The sequence below is a fragment of the Chrysemys picta genome, chromosome 6 (assembly GCF_011386835.1).
Source record: "Chrysemys picta bellii isolate R12L10 chromosome 6, ASM1138683v2, whole genome shotgun sequence".
NCBI lineage: Eukaryota > Metazoa > Chordata > Testudines > Emydidae > Chrysemys > Chrysemys picta.
In genome coordinates, this window is record NC_088796.1 from 79,736,746 (window position 1) to 79,763,298 (window position 26,553).

The 26,553-nt window shown below is 42.5% G+C and overlaps 2 protein-coding genes across 4 annotated transcripts in view; one reads left to right on the top strand and one right to left on the bottom strand.

Annotated features, from left to right (window-relative positions):
• SLC12A2 (solute carrier family 12 member 2) overlaps positions 1 to 26,553 on the top strand; it is a 125,921-nt gene that overhangs the window by 35,569 nt on the left and 63,799 nt on the right. For all 3 annotated transcript variants that reach the window (XM_005303060.5, XM_005303061.5, XM_042854604.2), the window contains exons 2-6: positions 9,637 to 9,756; positions 11,870 to 11,945; positions 14,420 to 14,515; positions 18,069 to 18,208; positions 19,906 to 20,016. In XM_005303060.5, the coding sequence (XP_005303117.2) occupies positions 9,637 to 9,756; positions 11,870 to 11,945; positions 14,420 to 14,515; positions 18,069 to 18,208; positions 19,906 to 20,016 (543 nt within the window). The remainder of the gene's footprint in view (positions 1 to 9,636; positions 9,757 to 11,869; positions 11,946 to 14,419; positions 14,516 to 18,068; positions 18,209 to 19,905; positions 20,017 to 26,553) is intronic.
• On the bottom strand, positions 23,742 to 26,031 carry LOC135984345 (uncharacterized). Its single transcript, XM_065599313.1, has 2 exons — positions 25,307 to 26,031; positions 23,742 to 24,311 (listed from the first exon to the last, which is right to left on the bottom strand). Exons 1-2 carry the CDS (start codon positions 25,881 to 25,883, stop codon positions 23,836 to 23,838), a joined length of 1,053 nt encoding a protein of 350 aa, XP_065455385.1. The 5' UTR covers positions 25,884 to 26,031; the 3' UTR covers positions 23,742 to 23,835.

Sequence of the window (26,553 nt, forward strand, 5' to 3'; positions counted from 1 at the left end):
GGGGCCCAAAAGAGGTCTGGGGAGAAAATAGATTTCTGACATAGGAAATCTGGTGAGAACTTAGATTAGGGCAGATGGTGGCAACTTTTCTAGCCTCCTGTATTATAGGGCCCCATCCTTCCCATCACAAAGCACAATCCAGAGGTGGATTACATCAGATAATGAGTTCCTTGGTGTTGTCAGTGCAAAGTTTTCTGCTTTGAGGGAGTTTGCTCATGAATAGAGTATCAAATCTTTCCTCTTTGTAGGGCACTGAGGTGTTCAATTTTGTGGTGTTCAAAAAAAGGGCCTGATTATTATTTTCAACGAGGGCCTCTTTATATTGCTCTGGTAGTGTAAAGTGTTCTCAAAGTTGGCTTAAAGATCTGCACAGTATACACTGAGTGACTCATGACACTAGAAAGAGCTAAAATGGAAAGTGATCTATTAGGTCTTCAAATGATGAAGCATACTATTGGATCAGTTTGTGGCAACCAAAAATGTCAAACTTTGTGTGTGTGAGAGAGAGCGCATGCATGTGTGCGCCTGTGTTTTCTAGATTATTCCCCCCTCCCGGCCACCTCCCAGAAAAAGATCTGCACCTTGAATCCACTTGTCCTCAGGAAACTCAAAGCAGACACTGACTCTGGTGTTAATCACTTTAGATTGGCTTGAGTTACGGTATTTGGAGATTGATCCTTCTGTTAGTGGACGCTTTCCTTTGAAATCTCCTCAGTTAAAGTCTTCTGCTTATAAGTATCTAGGGGGAAAAGCTCCTACTTAAAATCTTGGCTCTTAAATAGGCCCATGTTAGATAGATATTATTATCAATGGGTGGTATAGTCATACGAAAATTCAGAGAGGGTTCTAATAAATAGAACCTACTAATATATTTTGGAAATTAGCATCTCTTGGCTTATCAGTAAATGTTGGCATTTGAGAGCTGGTTTCTGTTCAAGTCCTAGAACTTCAGAAGATGGAGACAGTCCTCTTTTCCAACAAAACACTCTTGGAGGGGTGGGAGGTAGGCAGTGTCAGCCATAGCTACAACTGTGGTTCCATCCCATAATCTCTAGATTTTTCAGGGTGCTCAAGAATACTTGATCTAGACCACCGTTTGTAGGGTTTGTCTACACAGGGAAATTTATATGCAGTAAGCTAGTGAATTTATAGCACACTAGGCACTCTACCCTGCCTACCTGTGTAGGCCCTCTTACTGTGCTCTAAAAGCACCCTTTGAGGGAATGATTCTGTCTTGACTAGAAAGAGAATTTGTCAGGGCCGGCCAACAACATTTTGGAACCTGAGGCGGGGAGCTCAAATGAGGCCTCCATGTCCCCTCGCTTGGGCCAAAACTTTGAAAGGTCTCAATTCTGCCTTCTTCCTGTTCTACTCTCATGGTACTGCTCTGCTACCTACCCCAATAAAGGAGAACTAACAACTTAAAATGCCTTGTTCAAAAATTTTAAGTAACACTTACATTTGCTGTTCAGGTGTTTGAAAGTTAACTTTTCTTGTCTGAATAGTAAACACTGGCATTTTTTTCTGTTTGATTATTCAAAGTGGTGCTTTCCATGCCTTCTTCGTTGCAAAGATTTGAACTGCTTCCTGAAGATCCATAGTCTGGGACAGCTCATGCTCTATTGAGATGGCTGCAAGGCCAACCAGCCTCTCCTGTGTCATTGTGGAGCGTAGATGTGTTTTTTATTAACTTCAGCTTGGGGACGCTGCGTTCTCCACTGGCAACTGTTACAGGAAGTGTTAGAAGTATGCGCAGTGCACATATATTCCAGAACCGTCTTTGGAGTTGATCCTGCTGAAATGTATCTTGAAAGGGCTTTCAGTTCATCACCTAAATCACTTGCATCAATATTGCGCATGTCATCCTGTATCAACACTGTCTCTAGTGCCCTGCATTGCTGGTGTAGGTCTTCTTCAGATATAGTGAGGAGTTTGGGAATATCATACAACATCCCAAATATACTGCTGTGTTCCTTGAGCTGCATGAAACGTTCTTCAACTGACTGTGTATTGCACAATCTAGCACCTGGTTAAAGAATTCAACTTTGAATTGTTGTTTGGGGTCTCTTATGGGATTATCCCATGCCTCGTAATCAAAATGTCGTCTTCTTTGGTGACTCTTGTATTCTTGAATGGGTGGGAAAATAGCTTCAGTGTGAAGTTCCTCTGCCAACTTCTGTGCACTCTTCAGAACGTTTTGAAATCCCTCATCTGACCGGTAAGACTGTAGGTATGACTTTGCTTTGTCCAGTTGTTCCATTGCTCCAGATATATCAAGGTCAACACCTTGGAGACTCTTGATTACAACATTTATTTCAAACAGTATGTCATGCCACAACACTAAGCCACACAGAAATTTGAAGTTATGTATGTTTCTGGTGATTCCATTTCCCTCTGCCACTGTTCTCCCATGAACAGTTCCTGTCATAGCTTTATCCTCCATAATAGCAATTATGGCATCATCTATCTTCCCAATTTGGTTTTTGATAGGCTTTACCGCCTCCATTCGACTTTCCCATCATGTGGCACTTAGTGGTTTCAGTGTCAGAGAAGATGTTCCCAGATATTGCTTCAAAATTTGTCATCAGTGAGGTGATGCCGAGAAAAATACATAGATACTTTGAATTACATTGAAAAATTCAGCAGCCTCACTAGAAGCTGATGCTGCATCACTGACCACCAAGTTCAATGAATGAGAACTGAATGGGACCAAAAAAGCTCTTGGATCAGTGACTGCACTCTTCTGTTCTTTCCTCTCATGTTGGCACCGTTATCGTAGCCCTGACCTCTCATGTTGGCTATCGCAATTCCCGTATCTTCCAGCTTTTTAAGACGCACATTTTGTCATACCAGCTCCTGTAGTATCATCAATGTCAATACATTCTAGAAAATGCTCTCTGACCGTCACCATTGCAGGGATATTTTCACTAGGTTCTGTTGTTGTTACAAAACGCACGATTAAAGTCATTTGTTCCGTATGGCTGATGTCAGGTGTGCAGTCCAGAATAACAGAGTAATATCTTGCTGACTTCAGATCTGCCACAATCTTCTGTTAGACTTTTGTTGCCAGTAACTGTATGATCTCAGTTTGAATTGTTTTTCCAAAGTAGTGGTGTGTGTACATTTCTTGGGTGGTGACTCTTCTTAGATGCTCTTGGAGTACAGCATCAAACTCCACCATCAATTTTAAGGAAGTTTCCATTGTTTGGCACGTACAGCTGATCTGAAGAGCCATGCAGTGCTAGGTTTTGGGTAGCAAGCATTCTCACAATGGCAATGAGCCTTTTCAGAACTTTTTGCCAGTAAACAGACTCTGATGCAATTGTCTCTTGATGCTGATCATCTATGGTGGCCTTTAACCGTAGTCTCATCTCACGCTCTTTCCACCTATGGAATGCTCTCTGGTGATTTGCTGCCTTCTCATGGCATGCCAGATTTCTAGCCAGATTTTTTCAGTCCTTTGTTCCTGTAGAACCCAATGTGGCTGGAACATTAGACTGGAAGAGTTTGCAACAAAAACAGTATGCAGCATTCTGGGTTTCTGAGTACATAAGCCATGGCCTCTCCACTTTGTCACCATTGGGGATTTCATGGCAGTCGTGTGTTGGATGGAAACTTCTATTTTCATTGTCTTTGGAGAACATGAAGTTTTTTTCCACTTGCTGTGGCCCATGCCACTTCCTTGTACTGCTGTGGCCCATGCAGTACAAGGAAGTCCCTCAGGCTACTGGTCAAGTGGGTCCACAGTCCTGGATCATCTAGACTTAGGGAATGGCTACATTTGCAGATGTAGAGCGCTTTGAGATAAACCAGCCTTCGTAGAGCACAGTAGGAAAAGCGCTGTAGTCTGTCCACACTGACAGCTGCCAGTGCACTGGCGTGGCCACGTTAGCAGCTCTTGCAACAGCCACAGAGAGCAGTGCATTGTGGCTATCCCAGCATGCAAGTGGCTGCAACATGCTTTTCAAATGGGGGTGGAGTGTGACAGGGAGTGTGTTGTGTGTATGTGTGGGGGAGAGAGAGAGTGGGTTTTGGGGGGGCTGAGAGCATGTCAGCATGCTGTATTGTAAGTTCAGACAGCAGCAGACCTCCTCCCCGCCACCCACCTCTCTCTCACACAGCATTCCACAGTAACGGCTTGCATGCCGGCTGTCAGAAACGGAGCTTTGAAAGGGCATTTCCGCATTCCTACAGGAGTTCAAAACAATGACGAGAGTGGCCACTTGACTTAAGGGGATTATAGGATGTTTCCGGAGGCCGATCAGAGCGCAGTAATGCAACATCTCGTTCACACTGATGCCCGTGCGTTGTAGCCAAGGCGCAGCAAACGTTATTCCTCTCACTGAAGTGGAGCACCAGGAGCGTTCTAGCTGCGGAGTCAGAGCGCTCTCCGTGCCTTGTCAGTGTGGCTGGGGAGTGAGCTAGTGCGCACGGGGCTCCTTTTATTGTGCACTAACTCGCAAGTGTAGCCAAGCCCTTAAGGAACTATACTCAGCAGCAGCTGTTTCTTGCGCCTCCACTAAACTCTTCTCTGAGCTACATGTTTCTTCAGGCACGTGCATGATTACATCCATTTGAGTTGGAGATATGGATGCTGCAGTAGCTGCCAGGTCACCTGCACTCTAACTGGTCAGGCATCTCCTCACCACTCACATCCTCACTGGGCCGGAAGGCTCACCGTGAACATTTGTGTCTATGTATCTCAGAAGAGCTCCTTCCTACTTAGATAGAAAAGCTTCCTTTGCTTTCTTTCTTTTTCTGAATGTTGCCCCACAGGGGCGTTTTCTTCTTTCACTTATGACTGCTGTTCTGTGCCAGCTATAGTGGCTCTCAATACTCAATTAAAGGGGACAAATAAGTAGGCTGGTAGCAGGGCCTGAGTGAGGGAAGATATCAGCATCTTAAGAGCCTAATTGGCTGCTACTACTTCAGTTGACTGCCTGTTCTCCTCAATTGGGTTCAGGGAAGCAGTAGGAAACAGGAAGCTCCCTGAGAAGCTGGTGTTAATCAGTCCAGGCTACTGGGGGTACTAGAGAGGTACATAAGAGGCTCCTCCTCCTCCTCTCTCTCCCTGCAGCTCCTGCTGCTTTCTGTTATTCTCTCTCACCTTTTCTTCTGCCTGCCTGTTATGTCTCTTGTGTCCTTCCTCCAGCACAGCACTCCACCATATCTGTGCATCTAGAGCAGAGAGAATACATATGTACCAGCAGCAGACACAATTTTCTACACTCTGGGTGTGTTTCCCCCCCCCACCCCCACCCCGGGTCTGGCACCTGAGGCGGCTGCCTCAGTTTGCCTCATGGTAAGGCCAGCCCTGTCCCTTGTTATTATAGGATTACTATTAGTGCTGGAGAGCACAACCTTAGGGGTTGTGGTCCAAGGTATCCCCCTGTAGGTCTGAGTAATGCTGCCTGGTGTTATACGGGGATACTGGTAGCCCTAGTATAGATACTAGACTTGATGTTTGTTTCAGAAAAATTGTGGTTTCTTAGAGGAAGGGCTCTAACATCTGGAGGGAAGAGATAATTTCTGCTATGTAACTTACCTTTCTGTGAAGAACATCAGGCTGAAAGGTGCCCCCTTCCCTTTGGGTAATATCATAGAAATGTAGAACTGGTTGGGACTTCAATAGGTCATCTAGTCCAATCCCCTGCACTCAGGTAATAACTAGACTATTCCTGACAGGTGTTTGTCTGTCTTGTTCTTACAGACCTTCAATGACAGATTCACAACCTCCCTAGGCAATTTCTTCCGGAGCTTAACTACCCTAACAGTTAGGAAGACTTTCCTAATGTCCAACTTAAACCGCCTTTGCTGCAATTTAAGCCCATTACTTTTTATCCTATCCTCAAAGGTTAAGGAGAGCAATTTTTCACTCTCCATTTCCTAAACACACGGAAGTTAAATTCAAATACTTGGTAACCAGTTATAATTCTCAAAAAGAAGAACAGGAGTACTTGTGGCACTTTAGAGACTAACAAATTTATTAGAGCATAAGCTTTCGTGGACTACAGCCCACTTCTTCGTTATGCATCCGAAGAAGTGGGCTGTAGTCCATGAAAGCTTATGCTCAAATAAATTTGTTAGTCTCTAAGGTGCCACAAGTACTCCTGTTCTTTTTGCGGATACAGACTAACACGGCTGCTACTCTGAAACCAGTTATAATTCTGGATTTTTATTTAAATTACATTACTCCCATCCCAATGTTGGTGCACTGTCTACACTGCCACTTTACAGCGATGAAACTTGCAGCACTCAGGGTGTTTTTTCACACTCCTGAGCGAGAAAGTTGCAGCGCTGCAAAGTGGCAGTGTAGACAAAGCCTAACTGAGGATTCTGTTACTGTCATTTACAATAAGTCTCCTTTATATCACTCTGGCAAGGTAAAGGATCTTTAATTGACTAAGAATGGGAACAATTAACTAAAAATGGGAACATTAGCAGCCTGCCTGCTTAGTTGTTACATTTCTGCTCTGCCTCAGGGATAGCCTGCTTCACACAGCCCTACTCCTCCAAGCCGGGGATGCAGCAACAGTGAGCGAGAGGGACAGAGTGAGTCTCTCTCTCTCACTGATTCCCATGCAGGCACCCGCCCAATCTTACCCCTTAACGTCTCTCCATGGACACACGCACATGCAGTCGTTCATCCCCCCTGCAGCAAACATGCCTGGGCTGCTGGGGAAGGGGTGTGTGTTCTCCCACAGATTTCTTTGCTCCCCCATTTTTCTGCAGGGACGCAGAATTCCCCCCAGGAGTAGCCCTGCATCAGTCTTCTCTTCTCCAGACTAAACAATCCCAGTTTTTTCAATCTTTCCTCATAGATCATGTTTTCTAGACCTTTAATCATTTTTGTTGCTCTCCTCTGGACCTTCTCCAGTTTGCCCACATCTTTTCTGAAATGTACCCAGAATGGGACACACTAATCCAGTTAAGGCTGATCAGCGTGGTGTAGAGTGGAAGAATTACTTCTGGTGTCTTGCTTACAATACTCTTGCTAATAGATCTCAGAATGATGAGTGTTTTTGCAACAGTGTTCCATATTTAGCTTGTGATCCAGTATGACCCCCAGATCCTTTTCTGCAGTACTCCTTCCTAGGCAGTCATTTCCCATTTTGTTTCTGTGCAATGGATTGTTCCTTCCTAAGTGGAGTACTTTGCATTTGTCCTTTTACTTGAGACCATTTCTCCAGTTTGTCCAATTCATTTTGAATTTTAATCCTATCCACCAAAGCACTTGTAACCCCTCCCAGTTTGGTATCAGTAAGTGTACTCTTTATGCTATTATCTAAATCATTTATGAAGATACTGAACAGAACTGGACCCAGGACCACTCAATATCCTCTTCTAGCTTGACTGTGAACCACTGATAACTACTCTCCGGGAATGGTTTTCCAACCAGTTACGCATTCACCTTATAGTAACTCCACCTAGGCTGGCTGTATTTCCATAGTTTGTTTATGATGAGGTCTTGCGGGACAGTTTCAAAAGCCTTACTAAAGTCAAGATATACCACATCTATTGCTTCCCCCTTATCCACAAGGCTTGTTACCCTGTCAAAGAAAACCGGTTTGACATGGTCGGTTTGACATGATTTTTCCTTGACAAATCCCTGTTGACTGTTATTTATCACCTTATTATCTTCTAGGCATTTGCTTGATTTATTTGCTCCATTATCTTCGTATGTACAAATTGGTTTATCTAGTTTGTGTATCTGAGTTTTTTAATTGCTGTTTGAGGCTAAGGCATCTTCAACTGGAGTGGAGTAGTGGCATGCAGATGAGCCTCTCCTCCTAGCAATCAAGAGTCTGATATCAGCCAAGGGGCAATCTATAGCCCAGCAGCACCCCAGTTTTTTCACTAGTTTTTTGCTCAAACACTATTTACAAGGTAGGACTATAAATTACCTTTCTGCTTTGTGGACAAGTTAGATCATTGTGAGACCCCTAACTTCCTGAATTATGTGTTTTTAAGTTCATAATGTTAAAGCCTTTGAAGCTGAATGTGTTTTGCATATAATAGGGCCTATTCCTCCTGTTAAAGCAAAGGGAGTCTTGCTCTTGACTTCATTGAGAATAAGCCTGAGCCTATAGTTTGTAAAGTGCTTCTGGAGGTCATTTGGGATGCAAGCTGCTTTCTTAATACTGTATGAGGTGACATTGATGTTGCATAGTATTAAGAACAGTATTAAGGATCATTTCTGTAGTGGTCACCCTTAAACGTTATAGTTGTCTTAGGTTACTAATTTACCTCATATTTACAGTATTCCTTGGGTATTTCTTATAGTAATATTGATAATATAAGAAAGTAATATAAGAAATATTGAAAGTAACATTTACCTAGTTATCTAAGGGCTTGTCTACACTACAGAGCTGTGTTGACACAGCCTTGTGACTAAAAGTCAGTGAGTGTGAATGCTCTTTTGCAGTATTTTGTCAGCACTTTTGCCAACAAAATTCTTCCTGCCTCGTGAGCGGCATAAGCTTTGTCGGCAGGAGAGCACTCCTGCCGACAAAGCCGCATTCACATTGCTGCTTGCATCGGCAAAACTTTAGTCTTTTGCGGGGGGGGGGCTTTTTTAAGTACCCCCAAAAGACAAAAGTTTTGGCGACAACTGCGCAGTGTAGACATACCCTAAAGCAAAACCACTTGGTCACTCAACATTTTTTTGAATGCTAGGCAATAGTAAAGGACGTCTGCACTGTGGGACTCAGAGTTAGATTTCAGGGCATTCTGCAAGACCCATCTCTCTTCTCATTTTAGTTTAAAAAGGGGATTGAGTGTGACTTAAAGAGGAGTTGATTATTGTGGGGAAACTTTCTTGGCATGTGATACAATCTTTTTACAGTGTAGGTAATTGTTCACTGCACAGACTACCAAAGAAGTGATCAATTCATCTTCATTTTCTTAACTTTAAATCAAGTTTAGTTGTCTTTTCTGACAGAGATCCTCTGAGTTCATTTACAAGTTATTGGGCTCAGTCATGTTCACTTATGTAGTAGGGAAGAATAATTGCCTCTGCTGCTGGACTATTTTCACTGGATGAAATATTATAGCCTGTGTTTAGGCAAGAGGTCAGACTAGATTATGATAAAGGTCTCATTTGGTCCTTTTATGAGAGTGTTGTGTTTCTTAATCTTAAATCAGATTGAAGATCTATAAAGACACAGTTTATAAATCTAGGGAAAATATTTGAATAACGTGATTGCACTAATCTACACAGTAATAGATTGCATAGTTGCAATAAAAAAATTGATACTAATTTGATTGTAACTACAGTGTTGATGACAACTTAATTTTTGTAGGTACTGCTCAACTACTATGGTAAGCTTTCAGTGCCTCAAGTAAAAACATAGACTTTATTTTAAAAATCTTTTATAGGGATTTCAAATATCCAAATTGTAAAAATTACTGAAGTATGAAAATGTAAAAATAGTCACATAAATTGTGACTAGAACACACTACATAGATGTGGTCTTAAAAATTAATAATTTGTTGTCTGTGATCACTTTTACTTATGAACTGATAATTAAATTTGACTCAGACATTGAGTGTCCAGTTCTGAAATCACCTTTTGGACACTTGCTTAAGGATAATAGAGGTAAGGTGTTTTAATTTATTTTCCCACCCTCTCTGTAGGAACCTTTTGAGGATGGATATGCAAATGGGGAAGAAGGGACTCCTCCTGGGGAAGCTGATGCTACTTATGCTGCAGACAGTAAGGGAATAGTCAAGTTTGGCTGGATAAAAGGTGTATTGGTAAGTAAATATATGGTATGTCAAGCCTTTTAATAGATGTGACCTTGCCAGTTACTTTACATATTTTGAGTGAGTGTATTTTTCAGCAAGAATGAAAGGCCAGTTGCAGATCTGTTTTGCTAAAAATAATTAAATCAAAGGTTAAGAAACAAGGAAAAAATTTACAGGGGAGGTATTGAAAAGTAATCTTTGCTAGCTTTTTAGTGCTTCAGGATTTGAAGGGAATGTGACCATCATCTTCCTCTCACTGCTATCCCATCACTGGCTTAGGATTTTGATACTGGCAAATTTATTTTCCCTTTTCTTCCTTCTGTATATGTCTTCACTTCCTTAGAAATACTTACTGGGTGACTTAATTATGAATTATATTGGGGCACTCAATCCTTACCTCAAAATTACACATCAGTTTGGGCCTGGGTAGATTTGGATTGAAATGGAAGAAAATTTAATTCTTTTGATACCAGGAAAAAAAAAAGCATTATTACACGAAGCAGGTTATTTGCATATATTAACTAATAAATTCTCAGTTTCTGAAGTGGTTACAAAAATTTCATCCTCTCTGACTGGAATTTGCAGGCAAATTCAAAACAATAATCTCTTGCCATATTCAGCTATATAGAAGTAAATTATTCATGTAGGGTGGATTTTTTTTTTTTTTGACTTGGATTTAATCAAATGAACTTTGCCCTCCCTTCCTTTTCATTAGCTATAATTAAAGGTTATCCATTTTCTTGCTGATTATAAACTTGTTGAGAGAAATAGAGTTTAAAGCTGTCAGAGCTCATTTGATTTGAACTTTGTAAGACCAAGGATCAATTACCTGGTCTCCATTGACTTTGTGAGCGATAAACTTAAATCCTGGTCTTCAAAGTGTGTAATGCATTTGTTTAATCTTGACATGAAATTGATGTAAACTTCCCCCCTCCCACAAATATATATTCAGGAAATGCACACTTTTCCCCAAGAAACTTTTAATTAAAAGCTTGCTGGAAGACCCACCTCTACATTACACAATGGGATTTGCTCTGTAATCTTGGGCAAAGTCCTCAGAACTGTTCTTTAGTGATTCTTGTCTACTTGGGATATGCTACTCCGACAAATAGTTAGAGCCCAGCTATGCATCTGTGTTTCCATTCCAATTCTGTCTCACTGAAGAGCCTTTGAATAGGCTTTCTGGATCTTAGAAAATCCCTAGACATGCTTCTTGTTCTTGGAGCTCCTGGGATTTGAAGAGAGGCACATGTCTCCCAGTCTATACCCATTTGTTAAATAAACGTTTCACAACATTGCCAAAAGAGAACAATTTAATTATCTGTTTTAAGACTCGGTGCTAATTTTTATTACTTAAATTCTGTTGAGGAATAAAAAAACCAAAATCAAAACACAAAAAGGCAATAATAAAAGCCTTTTTTTAAAAAAATTGAGTGCAGAAGAGTAGGGTTCAGAAACAAAATGTTCAGAACGACAAAGTTGCAGAAGAAGCGATATGGCCTGTTCCAGATGCCTTTCCAGCTCTTGCCATAACTAAACTGTTCCTGTCCTTGTTTGAAAACAAAGGAGGAACAAAGGGCACTACATAGGACTGGGAACAGAAGCAGCAGAGGACTAAAACCAATGCTCTAATAGACCATTAGAAAGCTGGGATTGTCAGTTTTGCAGTGGTGTATAGTCTAGTATGAATTTGAACCCTAGTGAGGAAGAGAAACTCATTGTTCTCTCTGAACAATTTGGCATTTTTTCTGGAATTGGTCTAGGATCAAAAATATTAGGTTTCAGTTCTTGAGTTAGTGTAATTTTCCATCCCTGATGAAGATAAAGTGGGTAAGAAAACTGTGATCAGAAAACAATTCCTAGTCCTCAAGATATGAAAGATGAAAAAACTCCATCCAACCAAGCCAGTAACTCTTGTATATACCTAATAATGTCACTCAGTCATGGAACATTTTAGGAGGGAAAGGGGGCTTTGCTACAGCAACTAATCCATTCAAAATTTTAAGTATGAATGTATTTGTAGGTTTAACATGTTGTTTGCAATACCTAGCTGAAATAACTCTATGTACATGTTAAAACCACGGAATTATGAGAAGATATGTCTTGTATTTTGTTCTTCTAGGTACGATGTATGTTGAATATTTGGGGTGTGATGCTCTTCATCAGACTGTCATGGATTGTAGGACAGGCTGGGATAGGTATGTATGCAATTTTTAAAAATTTGACATCTTATTTAGTTTTAGCGAATGCAGTTAGGGGTATGGAGACTGGGTAACTTTTAAATGAGTTATCAATGATCCATGACTTTAGAGCAATTGGGGAAAGGGGGCTGACTAATACAGATGTAGATCTTGCCAAACCAACCTGATCACCTTCTTTGAAGGTAATAGATTTTTTTAGACAAAGGAAATGCAGTGTATCTAATTTACCTCGATTTCAGTAAGGCATTTGATACGATTCCACATGGGGAATTATTAGTTAAATTGGAAAAGATGGGGATCAATATGAAAATTGAAAGGCGGATAAGGAACCGGTTAAAGGGGAGACTACAACGGGTCATACTGAAAGGTGAAATGTCAGGCTGGAAGGAGGTTACTAGTGGAGTTCCTCAGGGATTGGTTTTGGGACCAATCTTATTGAATCTTTTTATTACTGATCTTGGCACAAAAAGTGGGAATGTGCTAATAAAGTTTGCGGATGACACAAAGCTGGGAGGTATTGCTAACGTATAGAAGGACCGGGACATCATACAGGAAGATCTGGATGACCTTGTAAACTGGAGTAATAGTAATAGGATGAAATTTAATAGTGAAAAGTGCAAGGTCATACATTTTGGGGATTAATAACAAGAATTTTGGTTCTAAATTGGGGACACACCAGTTGGAAGTAACCGAGGAGGAGAAGGACCTTGGAGTATTGGTTGATCACAGGATGACTAGGAGCTGCCAAGGTGATGTGACGGTTAAAAAACCTAATACGTTTTTAGGATGCATTAAGTGAGGTATTTCCAGTAAAGATACGGAGGTGTTAGTACCGTTATACAAGGCACTGGTGAGACCTCATCTGGAATACTGTGTGCAGTTCTGGTCTCCCATGTTTAAGAAGGATGAATTCAAACTGGAACAGGTACAGAGAAGGGCTCCTAGGATGATCTGAGGAATGGAAAACCTGTCTTATGAAAGGAGACTGAAAGAGCTTGGCTTGTTGAGCCTAACCAAAAGAAGGCTGAGTGGAGATATGATTGCTCTTTATAAATATATCAGAGGGATAAATACCAGGGAAGGAGAGGAATTATTTAAGCTTAGTACCAATGTGGACACAAGAACAAATGGATATAAACTGGACACTAGGAAGTTTAGACTTGAAATTAGACGAAGGTTTCTAACCGTTAGAGGAGTAAAATTCTGGAACAGCCTTCCAAGGAGAGTAGTGGGGGCAAAAGACATATCTGGCTTCAAGCTTGATAAGTTTATGGAGGGGATGGTATGATGGGCATAGCCTAATTTTGGCAATTAATTGATCTTTGATTATTAGCAGGTAAATAGGCCCAGTGGTCTGTGATGGGATGTTAGATGGGGTGGGATCTGAGTTGCTACAGAGAATTCTTTCCTGGGTGCTGGCTGGTGAGTCTTGCCCACATGCTCAGGGTTTCACTGATTGCCATATTTGGGGTCGGGAAGGAATTTTCCTCCAGGGAAGATTGGCAGAGGCCCTGGAGGTTGGCAGAGGGGAGGGATAGCTCAGTGGTTTGAGCATTGGCTTGCTAAACCCAGGGTTGTGAGTTCAGTCCCTGAGGGGGCCACTTAGGGATCTGGGGCAAAATCAGTACTTGGTCCTGCTAGTGAAGGCAGGGGGCTGGACTCGATGAACTTTCAAAGTCCCTTCCAGTTGTAGGAGATAGGTTTTTCGCCTTCTTCTGCAGCATGGGGCACGGGTCACTTGCTGGAGGATTCTCTGCACCTTGAGGTCTTTAAACCACGATTTGAGGACTTCAATAACTCAGACATGGGTTAGGGGTTTGTTACAGGAGTGGGTGGGTGAGATTCTGTGGCCTGCGTTGTGCAGGAGGTCAGACTAGATGATCATAATAGTCCCTTCTGACCTTAAGTCTATGAGTCTATGATGTGTTGCCTGTTACACAGCATGATCATAAAATTCTTAAGAAGCTAAATGGAAAAACTTGCTAGAATGCCTAATCTGACTCCTCTCTTTCATAGTTCTTCAGAGTGAGTTACATATTTTTAGTTTAGGTCTGAAAAGTAGAGATTGATAGATATGGAGAGTATGTGGAAATACTTATACTTTAATTTAGCCTTGAAGACTTAGCCGGAACTGGACTACAGAAAGCCTCATATCTGTAGCAGGTTCTAGGGAGCACAGCTGGTACGCTATTGATAAGAAGGTGCAGTGTGTTCTCCGTACCAAGTCTGATTAGTTCTCCCTGAATCCCACTGTGCCCAGCTCTCTGGGTGGGGGAGTAGAGAAGAAGAGGGTAGTAGGAAAGGAGGTTTCTTCCATATCTGTATAAGAGCTCTGCCCAGCCTAATGTTATCCAAACCTGTTTGGAAAGTACACTGTCACAATTTTGACACAATGAAATACCAGGCACATGTACTTTTCTGAAGCTAGCTTTAATTTTTAATATATTGTAACTATTTTTTTCTTTTCAAAGCTCTTTCTGTCTTGGTTATTGCAATGGCAACTGTTGTGACAACTATCACAGGATTGTCTACTTCAGCAATAGCTACCAATGGATTTGTAAGAGGAGGTAAAACTACTTTTGTAAATAGTTCTTTTTACTTTAGCTGGGGCTAAAATTGTGTCTTTATAAGATAAGGTTCTGATTAAACCTCGGTTTCTTCTCCCTTGTCTTTAAGAATGATAAATAAGTGTTGATGGCATGAAGATAAAATAATTAAAAGGATTCCCTTTCTAGGAAATATCTGTTGTTCTGCAATGTCTCTCTCACCTACCCCCACCCCCTCTTTTTAAAAAACGAATTAATTGAATAACTTGCATGGTAAGTTCTAATTTGTAGCTCCCCTTTCCAATTTCACAGAAATGCTGCCTTGTTTTCCTGCAGACTTTTTTTTTTTTTTTTGGTAGGGGGAGAGAGCAAGTCCTTTCCTTGTTGTTTGTTGTTGCTATTTAAGTATTTTATAGTTTCAGAATCTAATTAGTGTTCTGTAGCAAGAAATTTAATTTTTTTTTAATGCAAAAGGCACCTTGGAAATAAAATTGTTTAGGAATAAATCCATATGCTCATATATTTGCTCAGTAATGTCTTTTTTTTTTTTTTTTTTTTTTTAAAGTATTATTTTTTCAAAAATGAATGCTATTAAATATCCCCCACTTCTGTTACATGGCTTCGTTAAAATTAAGAGTAATTTTAACTTTTTCCTATAGATGAATCCATTGGATGAAATTTATGCATTTCCTGGTAAAAACAGATCTGCTGTTTCAGAAAACATCTGTTTTTGTCCTATAGTAGAATATATTTCAGTTTATTCTCTTCAGAACTATATAAGTTCCTGGGCACACATAATTTTATGGTGGAAGACTCTTCCAAAAGAAGTTCAATTGCTCTGAAAAGTTACCCTTTAGATAATGTTAATGCTTTTCTCTCCAGAAGGTATTGGTTTGAGACTGGCATTTTTGTTAGCATGCATGCTTATGTCCTGTAGCCAGGAACTATGTATCTACAAAATGATTTCAGTAAGAGCTTAAGGTGCAGGGAAGGACTTCACTGTCATGAAATACTTTTGGAGCAGAGTAATCACCAGTATTCAGTCAGCCATTTTATTATAAAAAACAGTAACAAAGTAAAGCAGTAGCAGTTACAAAAAGCTCCTTATGTACCTATCCCACTCTTCACTATTAGACATGCAGACAAAAATGCTGCTATTGCAGGGAAATAAGACAGCAGGAATACCAACAACTAAACATTAGCCTTGTCACAAGCATAAAATTGTCATTTGGCATTTAGCTGTTAAATGTGTCAATTCTAATTAACACTGTTCTCTTCTGTGTATTAAAGAGTAAAGTTATATTCTTGCTTCTCTTCTGGTAGACTCCAGGATTTATTTTTAAATCTGTTTCTTCTCTTCCCCTATCCCATCCTTTATGCACACGTAGTTAATATTTCCAAGTCTGAAATTGACCCGTTATTGGATTCAGAGTATGCTATCTTCAACTTATAACATCCATTATCTGCAACTCTATGAAATTAATGGAGTTATTTCCCCATCCCTCCAATTATCTCTTGAAATGGAAATCTGAGGATTTTTTTCCTTGCGAAAGTTGTATTCTTTAAGTGGGATACAGCTTTTTTAAGTGTCTAAGTAAATGAAGCCCTATATGAGAGGTTATATTATTGTTGTTGAAAGACATAAAAGAAAAATTTTCAGCATGCAGAAGTCATTATTAAAAAATAGAAATATGACATGCAAAGGCTACCTTTTGCTGATAAGGCTAGTATAGGGAGATATCATTAAGGGAATGTGTGTTGTTTGCCTGCAGATTTATTCTTAAACCACTGAGAATTTTTTTTAAAAAACACGCATTTCTGTAGTGTCAAATAAGTTCTTTAAATTTCTATTTTTTTCCCAGATGTTGTTATTCTTCCATCTAGCCTCCAACGCCCCATTTTCTGTTTAAAAAGTTTTTGTGCATGGAAATTAAGACACAGAGAATATATTTCAAGTTGGATAATATAAAGAAACAGTTTTCAAACTGAATAGTTGTCTTCTGGTTGTCATGACGTTCCCAGTGCAGTACAGAAGACTCCCTTGACATCATTTGAAAGCTAAAGAAACTCCAAATTGTATAGACTCGAGATTTATCATAAGACAAAGGATTTTATCAGCTATAACTGTTTTCAGCGTTCATTCTTGTTGAATGCATATGTTAATATACTGTTGTACTAGGATTTCTTGAATTGTGAGAATTTTCTTTCTAGCCAGGTAACAATTATAACCCAAGAAATAAGTCATTCTGCACAATTGGTTTGACTACTTTCTATCAAGTTGTGTGCTATACCAGTCAATTTTATTTCTAGCATTTCATATAGATTACTTCCTGTTTAATACTGGACTGTCTGACTTTCAACAGATTTTTTAGAAATTCTTTCTTTTTGAAAATTAGGAGATTTTCACTTAATGTCACATTTTGAAAATCTAAACAGATATGCCCAGACTTGTCAGGTCCATAGCTGGCCTCCTCAAAATTATAACATTTATGTTTTGAGTAAAAAATGAAATTTCTGAGAATGTACAAGTTAACTTAATTTAGTTGAAGTTAAAATTGAAGGCCGGGGGGTAAGGGTGGAGTGGGAAGGCCAAAAGAAATGTTGCACCGTGTTTTTAGTCCCAAATGATCTTTATAATGAAGACTTTTCAAATTTTCATGTAGTACAAACTTGTTGAAATCTCATGAAATGGTTAAATTTGAAGAACTTTTTTAGGATTAATGATCTGCAGTTATGCTTCCTAATTGAAATTTTTTTTAGATATAATATTATATTGCAGAGAATTCCATGAAGATTTGTCCTCTTTTTAAAATGATTGTAACCTCCAGCTTTTGATAGAAATGAAGCTTCAGGCGACTGTTAGTAGCCATTCTAAAAGAAGGAGTTTTGGCTATCTCTCGTTGTTCCCAATGGGCGAAAAGCCAAGCTGTTTTCAGGGAAGCGAAGGGGGAAAGTACTTTGTAGCATGTATTGAAATAAAGTAGTATTTCTTGACTATATATGCATGTTTACGCTAATCTCAAATAATATACCTGATGGATTATTTAAAAAGAAAAAAATAAACAGCACACTAAATACATAGATTTACAAACCAGTCATAATTTTTTCAGTGCATGTCAGAGGCACAAGTCCTCACTGAGGAAAATTCTACTTCCATATTATCTATCGGTAAAAGTGTGTCTAAGTAACAAAGCATTCAACCTGCCTCCATCCTTCAAAATTGTTTCGCCTGTTCAGACAGGCGAGTATCTGTAAAATTCTAAATCAGTTGTGTACTTGAACAATAAGTCAGAGCATTTCTGGTGAATGCATGTCTCTGGTGATGATGTAAGGCACCAGGTTTAAGTAATTTTAGTAACTTGGGGAAGTATAATCTCTAGAAATAAGTTGTCACTATCTGTTACATACTGAGTTTTTAAACAGAAATAAGGAAAGTAGTTGAGATTATTTATTATTTGTATTATCATAGGATTTAAAAATGTCCTTGATGCTAGTGACTTTGCTGCCCACATGAATAATTACAGCTCTGTTGGTGTCCAGAGTTCTAAAGCCTTTTCATACAATTTTTCTTTAGGAGGAGCATATTATTTAATTTCCAGAAGCCTGGGACCTGAATTCGGTGGCGCAATAGGCCTAATCTTCGCATTTGCTAATGCTGTTGCAGTAGCTATGTATGTGGTTGGTTTTGCAGAGACAGTTGTAGAACTGCTGCAGGTAAATAGATTGCATTTGCTAATCTGTATGACTACCATGACTTTATGCTAATTTTTGTTAATTTTGGTTAACAGCAGCATGTATTGATACAGGTTTAGGATGTGCTGCAATATTACTTTTTACATTAATACATTGTTGAATTATGATGAATTCAGTTTGATATTAAAAAGCTTTTTGAATTTTGCCTTTTTTTGAGTGGGACTAAGTTAAAATTGTAATAAAAATTAAATTGACAGTTTAGAAAAAAGGTTGATGAAATACGAGTTACTAATAAGCATTTTGTTGTTGTCAAGCAGTCCTTTTAAAGCTTAAAATGAATGGTTGTCTTGTAGAATGTTTCCAAGCTTCTTTTAAAGGATCTAGAAAGATTTAAAAATGGGCAGAAAATAATAGAATGAACTTAACTAAAAATTACAAGTACGATCTAATTTCCCTGGGGCAGAATTTGATTGAGAAAAATCTTAAAATTCATGCTTAGTGAAAAGAAAAAAACCTGGAACGTGGTAATATAGGAAGAGACTTGGGAGTAATACCAAAAATGTCTGTACAGCAGTATGGCAGCAAGAGAAGGCCAGTTCTGGGTTGTATACACAGAGGTATCAGTACACATAGTGATAGGGAAGTAATATCCCTCTCTATATCAATCCTATGGTATAACCACACCTGGCATATAATAGATTATTCAGTTTGGGGCAATATATATTACCATAAAGCTGTTGGTAAATAGGATATAATTCAGATGAGTGACAGCAATGATTAAGGGCTTAAAAAGCTAAATATATATAATTTGGCAAATGGCTGCTAAAGATGCTGGGGTACATAAATCTACAAATATTTGAAAGGTGTAAACATTAAGGAAGAAGAGTAGTTATTCACAGTAGTATGAGAGGAGTGGGCTGGGGATGTAAATGTTCCTTTTCTTAATGCCATCTGAATACTAGCAAGGATTTCCCAATTATAAATTGTATTAGCTTGTAGAATAGTCTTTGAAAGGAAGTGGTGGAGGTTCCATTGCTGGGGATATTTAAAACTAGTAAAGCACACACACACCTAGATACTTCAGAACCTTTGTAAATGTAATACAGAGGATGATCTTGCATTGGTAGGAAGATGAGTTAAGGTTTTCTTTCATCTTTAGCTGTTGCTGCTGCTGTGTCACACAGGCTCTCATACATTCCTAAGTCGGGTGTAATATAGAGTTAAGTGATGGTAATTGAGTTCTTAAACATATTAGTAGAAAAAAGCTACTGCTTCAGAGGTGCCAGAAAAAAAGCTCTAGAATCTGTGAACCCCCTATCTACAGAGCAGTTATAGCATGAAGAGCAGTAGTGGCACGGCATTGTGGAAGGCTTTGTATTGTCATCAAGGAGCAGCTTGTGGATGTTAGTTCTGTGACTGGCTTCTTTATGGAGCCTGTCAATAAGGTTGCTGGCTGATATCCCTTCTGTTGGTTGAAAGCAGTCACTGCCTGTTCACTCATTTTCATGTGAATGGGACCACTAGCTATTTCATTGAAGCCTCTGAACAATCCTCAGCTGGTCCTATTTTTTGCTCACTAACATCAGTAGGTTTGAACCAATGGTGTAAAAGTAAACTATTTGTATTCAATTTCTAAACCACTACTCCCTCTATATTGTGTAGTAGGAAAAATACATTCTGCACTGCATGTAATTGTCTTTAAAATTGTTCTCTTCTAGGAAAATGGTGCACTTATGTTGGATCAGACGAATGACATCAGAATTATAGGAGCCATCACAGTACTTGTATTGTTAGGTATCTCTGTAGCAGGAATGGAATGGGAAGCAAAAGTAAGTAACTATGATCTAAAATTTAAAATAGTGACACTATTTACATGAAGACACTAGAGGAGCTCATATTGTTTTATTATGTACATTCTGTTCCAGATTCTGTTGATACTTTTTAATATACATTTGTACTTAGTACACACCTCTCTCTGTCCATGTCGGAAAGAAAGAGAAGAGGCCATGGATGTGGTTTAAATAGGTCATAAATGTATTCAGTTATAATGTCTGAGAGTACCTGGCAACAAATTGTAGAGTGTAGGAAAGAGGGATTTGGCTCCCTCCTGTTTAGTACATAAAAATCGCAACCCCTTTCTTCAGTTCCTTTAAGGGGGGCCAGGAAAAGGGGGGGGCGGCTCAGCGGATGAGATGTAGGAGCCCCAAGCCCCCCTTACTCAGCTCCCTTATGGGAAGCTGTACTTCAAATCCTTTTCCAATCCATTTTCTCCAATAACTGTATCCCTTCCATCCATACTGAGTACCTGCACTGGACATCTGCCACAAGTTTTACATATTAATTGCGACATTACAACCTAACCTCCTTATTCCACCGCTCTGAGTCCTAGACCAGCTGTGGGGAAGGAAAAAAAAACCAACCCATCCCATGTCAGCCAATCTGGCAGTGAGGGGAAAATTTCCTCCCTAGCTCCCCCCAAAAAAGGGGCAACTAGCATAATGTTCACAGTGGGTCAAAATGGAACCCGGTCCTTTTGCCAAGTACAGAGTGGGTGCTGCCAGCGCAATCCTGGTAGAGAGGGTATCTACGAGTCTGCATGGGGTATAAATTTCTCCCCACTTTTCCAGACAGCACAAAGGGCAGTGCAGTGACCTAGTCCTAACCTGGCCCCAGCTGTTTCCTGCCCTTCCTGTGTACATGCTTGTAATCTTTCCCCTATTTACCCACCTGTGGTAAGGGAGCCCTTAAAGAGGAAACACCCCTTCAAGCTAGCCAGAGAGAGACCCACACCCATAAAGGTTTACAGTCAGCATATAATATGGATACTGTCCACAACTCGGGGTATGTCTACACTACGAGAGTAATTCCCATCTCCTAGAACTGAAAGGGACCTTGAAAGGTCATCGAGTCCAGCCCCCTGCCTTCACTAGCAGGACCAAGTACTGGTTTTGCCCCAGATCCCCAAGTGGCCCCCTCAAGGATTGAACTCACAACCCTGGGTTTAGCAGGCCAGTGCTCAAACCATTGAGCTAAAAGTAGTTCGATTTTACTTAAATCGAATTTTTGGAATCGATATTGCAAAGTCGAACGTGTGTCCACACTAAGGACAGTAATTCGACTTTGTGAGTCCACCGTAACGGGGAAAGCGTCGACATTGGAAGCGGTGCACTGTGGGCAGCTATCCCACAGTTCCCGCAGTCCCCGCTGCCCATTGGAATTCTGGGTGGAGCCGCAAATGCCTTCTGGGTAAAAAAAAATGTCTCGAGGGTGCTTTTGGGTAACTGTCGTCATCCGTCCATCACTCCCGCCCTCCCTCCCTGAAAGCGCCGGCGGGAAATCAGTTCGCGCACTTTTCTAGTCAGTGACAGCGCGGACGCCACAGCACTGCGAGCATGGAGCCCGCTGCGACCATCGCTGCAGTTGTGGCCGCTCTCAACGCCTCGCAGCTTATCATCCACCTTTCCCTGAGGCAGATGCAGATAAGTCAGGCGAGGAGGCTACGGCACCGCGGTGAGGGCCTGAAGTCTGAGAGTAGCACAGACCTCTCAGAAAGCACGGGACCCAGCGCCGAGGACATCACGGTGGCAATGGGTCATGTTGATGCCGTGGAACGGCGATTCTGGGCCCGGGAAACAAGCACTGAGTGGTGGGACCGCACAGTGCTGCAGGTCTGGGATGAATCCCAGTGGCTGCGAAACTTTCGCATGCGGAAGGGAACTTTCCTTGAACTTTGTGAGTTGCTGTCCCCTGCCCTGAAGCGCAAGGACACCTGGATGCGAGCAGCCCTGACTGTCCAGAAGCGAGTGGCCATAGCCCTCTGGAAGCTTGCAACGCCAGACAGCTACCGGTCAGTCGCGAACCACTTTGGCGTGGGCAAATCTACCATGGGGGTTGTTGTGATGCAAGTAGCCAAGGCAATCGTTGATGTACTGCTGTCAAAGGTAGTGACCCTGGGAAACGTGGAGGCGATCATAGATGGCTTCGCAGCGATGGGATTCCCAAACTGCGGTGGGGCCATAGATGGAACTCACATCCCTATCCTGGCACCGGACCACCAGGCCAGCCAGTCCATTAACAGAAAGGGCTACTTTTCCATGGTGCTGCAAGCACTGGTGGACCACAGGGGACGTTTTACGAACATCTACGTCGGATGGCCGGGCAAGGTTCATGACGCTCGTGTTTTCAGGAACTCTGGTCTGTTTAGACGGCTGCAGCAAGGTATTTACTTCCCGGACCACAAAATAACTGTTGGGGATGTGGAGATGCCTATAGTCATCCTTGGGGATCCAGCCTACCCGCTAATGCCCTGGCTCATGAAGCCCTATACTGGCGCCCTGGACAGTGAAAAAGAACTCTTCAACTACCGGCTGAGCAAGTGCAGAATGGTGGTGGAGTGTGCTTTTGGCCGTCTCAAGGGGAGATGGAGAAGCTTACTGACTCGTTGTGATCTCAGCGAAACCAATATCCCCATTGTTATAGCAGCTTGCTGTGTGCTCCACAATCTCTGAGAGCAAGGGGGAGACCTTTATGGCGGGGTGGGAGGTTGAGGCAGATAGCCTGGCTTCTGATTACGCCCAGCCAGACAGCCGGGCGATTAGAAGAGACCAGCGGGACGCGCTGTGCATCCGGGAGGCTTTGAAAGCTAGGTTCCTGACTGAGCAGGGTAACCTGTGACTTTTAAGTTAGTGTACAGAGAAGCTGAACCTGCCCCCGTTTCTTTACCCAGTTAATGTTGACTATCCTCTCCAGTTACATACCCCCTTCATCCCTTTCCAACACACGTTTAGAAATAAAATCACTTCTACTTTGTTAATGAACACCGTTGTCTTTATTACTAAAAAGCAACAGAGGGTCCTGTGGCACCTTTGAGACTAACAGAAGTACTGGGAGCATAAGCTTTCGTGGGTAAGAACCTCACTTCTTCAGATGCAAGAAGTGAGGTTCTTACCCACGGAAGCTTATGCTCCCAGTACTTCTGTTAGTCTCAAAGGTGCCACAGGACCCTCTGTTGCTTTTTACAGATTCAGACTAACACGGCTACCCCTCTGATACTTGTCTTTATTACTGTTTTCGCGGGAATGTTTTAAAACTGGGACGTAGACTGTGGTGGGGAGCGGGTGTAGTGTACTGACGCAAATGAAGCTTCTAAACTCCAGGATTGACAGGCTCCGCTGTGGTGGACTGGTTGTTTCAACGGAGCCTGTCACCCCTCCTGATCGGGACTGTGTGTATGGGGGGGCGATGTGACTTTGTGGCAGGGGGAGGACGGTTACAGATCCCCTGCTGCGTGGCTCTGTGATCCAGGATAAGGACCGCCGCTTAAGATCTGTAACTGCCCTCACCCGCCACAAAGTCACAGAGCAACCCACCCCCCACCACAGAACATGAAAACCACCTCCCAGACTGACCAGGGTAACTAGTCACTGCACTGTGTATGTGCCCTGCTGCTGGACCTGCCCCCGCCTATGTACCCTGCCAAAGGTGACTGTCCTGTCCAATTACCAACCCCCTTCTCCCCCCCCCCTCCTCCAAAAGAACATGATGGAAACAGTAATTAACAGAAACGTATTTTTTATTATCAACTACACATGGAACTGGGAGGTGAAACTTGGACGGGGGCTTGTGTGAGGCGGGAAGGAAAGAACTTGTCAAATTTTGGGGAATGAGAGCCTTCTACTACTAGAGCTCTCTGCAGGGGTGGAGTGAGAGTTAGCACGGACTCTGCCGCCCCTCCTTATTTGCACTTTCGGTGAGGGGGGTATGGGACTTGGTGGCGGGGGAGGGCGGTTAGAGATAGACTGCAGCGGGGCTCTGTCCTCCTGCCTCCGTTCCTGCAGAACATCCACAAGGCGCCGGAGCGTGTCCGTTTGCTCCCTCAGAAGTCCAAGCAGCGTTTGAGTCGCCTGCTGGTCTTCCTGCCGCCACCTCTCCTCCCGATCCATGTTTGCTTGGTGCATTTGGGACAAGTTCTCCCGCCACTGGGTCTGCTGTGCTGCCTGGGCTCGGGAGCAGGCCATAAGCTCCAAGAACATGTCCTCCCGTGTCCTCTTCTTCCTACGCCTAATCTGCGCTAGCCTCTGGGAGTGTGATGCCAGGCTAGGTTGTGAGACAGTCGCAGATGTGGCTGTGGGAATGGGAAAAAGGGAGTGAATTTCTCAGAAAGATAAATGTAGTTGTGAACAAAGAACATAGTCTTTCTCTGTGAACAAGACCATGCACAGCACCTATCACATGCGCACTCAGCACAAGGTCGAATTCTCGGCCTTCGCATTCAGTGCCTGGGGTCTTGCACAGCAGATTTGAGAAGCGGGGCAGGACACCGGAATTTCTGTAGCAGGCAGACATGGTAAGCCGTAGACTTGTGGCAGCTTAAAACTTTAATATTAGCACTGGCCTCATTTCACATTGAAAGCAATGTCAGTCCCTGCTGCCAGCAATCCGGCAAGCAGGAACTCTGCCCCTGTCCCACCCCCTCGCGGCTGTCCCCGGGAACGATCCCTGTAGGCTGCCCCTCTCCCGCCTCCACCGCGTGGCCGCAAACCAGCGGTTACAGTTCTGTAAAGGAACGGGCAAGCAGTCCCAACAGTAACATTCCCCTACCTAATGCAAAGCAGGTCACCACGAGCGACATCACCCTCATGAGGATCTCAGACAGCGAGAAAGAAAGAATGCTTCGGGAAAGCCTCCAAAGACCAGGGCCATATGCCGCCCTGCTGTGCAGAGCAATGATCCCTGAGTACTTGATTGTCTCGTGGCGCGACAACGTGTCATACTACGGAGGACCCAATAAGGCCGCTCTCCCCAGGAACCTGATGCAACGGCTTTCCAATTACCTCCAGGAGAGCTTCCACGAGATGTCCCGGGAGGATTTCTGCTCTATCCCCGGACATATAGACCGCATTTTACTCTAGCTGCACTGGCAGTGACTAAACAGTAGAGCGGCTTGGGCAGAACAATCATGCTAAACCGGACATTGTTAGATTTTTTTTCCAATAGTTGCACTGCCCAGGACTGAAACGTTAAGCGCCTAGGGCAAACTAATCATGAGAAACCCATTGTTGTTATTCTTAATATTCCTGTTCTGTTAAAAATAAATGTTTAGATGTTTTAAACACTTACTGGCTGATCCTTCCCCAGATTCTGTGTCCGGGTTAACGGCTGGGGACGGTTGGTAGGGGATCTCTGTAAGGGTGATGAAGAGATCCTGGCTGTCGGGGAAATCAGCGTTGTAAGCGCTGTCGACTGCCTCGTCCTCCTCATCTCCTTCCTCATCTTCCCCGTCCGCTAACATGTCCGAGGAACCGGCCGTGGACAATATCCCATCCTCAGAGTCCACGGTCAGTGGTGGGGTAGTGGTGGCGGCCGCACCTAGGATGGAATGCAGTGCCTCGTAGAAACGGGATGTCTGAGGATGGGATCCGGAGCGTCCGTTTGCCTCTTTGGTCTTCTGGTAGCCTTGTCTCAGCTCCTTGATTTTCACGCGGCACTGCGTTGCATCCCGGCTGTATCCTCTCTCTGACATGTCTTTAGAGATCTTCTCGTAGATCTTTGCATTCCGTTTCTTGGAGCGCAGCTCGGAAAGCACGGACTCATCGCCCCACACAGCGATCAGATCCAAGACTTCCCGATCAGTCCATGCTGGGGCCCTCTTTCTATTCTGAGATTGCACGGCCATCACTGCTGTAGAGCTCTGCATCGTTGCCAGTGCTGCTGAGCTCGCCACGATGTCCAGACAGGAAATGAGATTCAAACTGCCCAGACAGGAAAAGGAATTCAAATTCAAATTTTCCCGGGGCTTTTCCTGTGTGGCTGGTCAGAGCATCCGAGCTCGGACTGCTGTCCAGAGCGTCAACAGAGTGGTGCACTGTGGGATAGCTCCCGGAGCTATTAGCGTCGATTTCCATCCACACCTAGCCTAATTCGACATGGCCATGTCGAATTTAGCGCTACTCCCCTCGTCGGGGAGGAGTACAGAAGTCGAATTAAAGAGACCTCTATGTCGAACTAAATAGCTTCGCGGTGTGGACGGGTGCAGGGTTAATTCGATGTAACGGCGCTAACTTCGACATAAACGCCTAGTGTAGACCAGGCCTCGGTGGATAATTCAGTTAGGTGACCACATAAATTGTCCTCTTTCTCTCAGAATTGGGGATTCTGTTTGCTGAATCTACTTTCATGCATGTGGTGGAGGAGTTGCTATGGCCTGCCCTAGCCCAGCTTGCCACTTTTACCACATCTTCCACTTGATATGCTCGCTTTATGGCTGAATATGGCACACCTTCCACTTTGCTTGTTCCCAGTGTCCTTTCTCTATGCCTCCCCACAGTGTCAGTGCAGCCTAGCCATCTGCCATTTTAATATCTTCC

Bases quoted from the DNA above. Each gene is read 5' to 3' on its own strand.
- LOC135984345 (XM_065599313.1), bottom strand. From the start codon at position 25,883: ATGCAGAGCTCTACAGCAGTGATGGCCGTGCAATCTCAGAATAGAAAG. The intron at 24,312-25,306 runs GTAAGTGTTTAA...CCATTCCCACAG, and splicing joins ATCTGGGGAAGGATCAGCCA to CCACATCTGCGACTGTCTCA.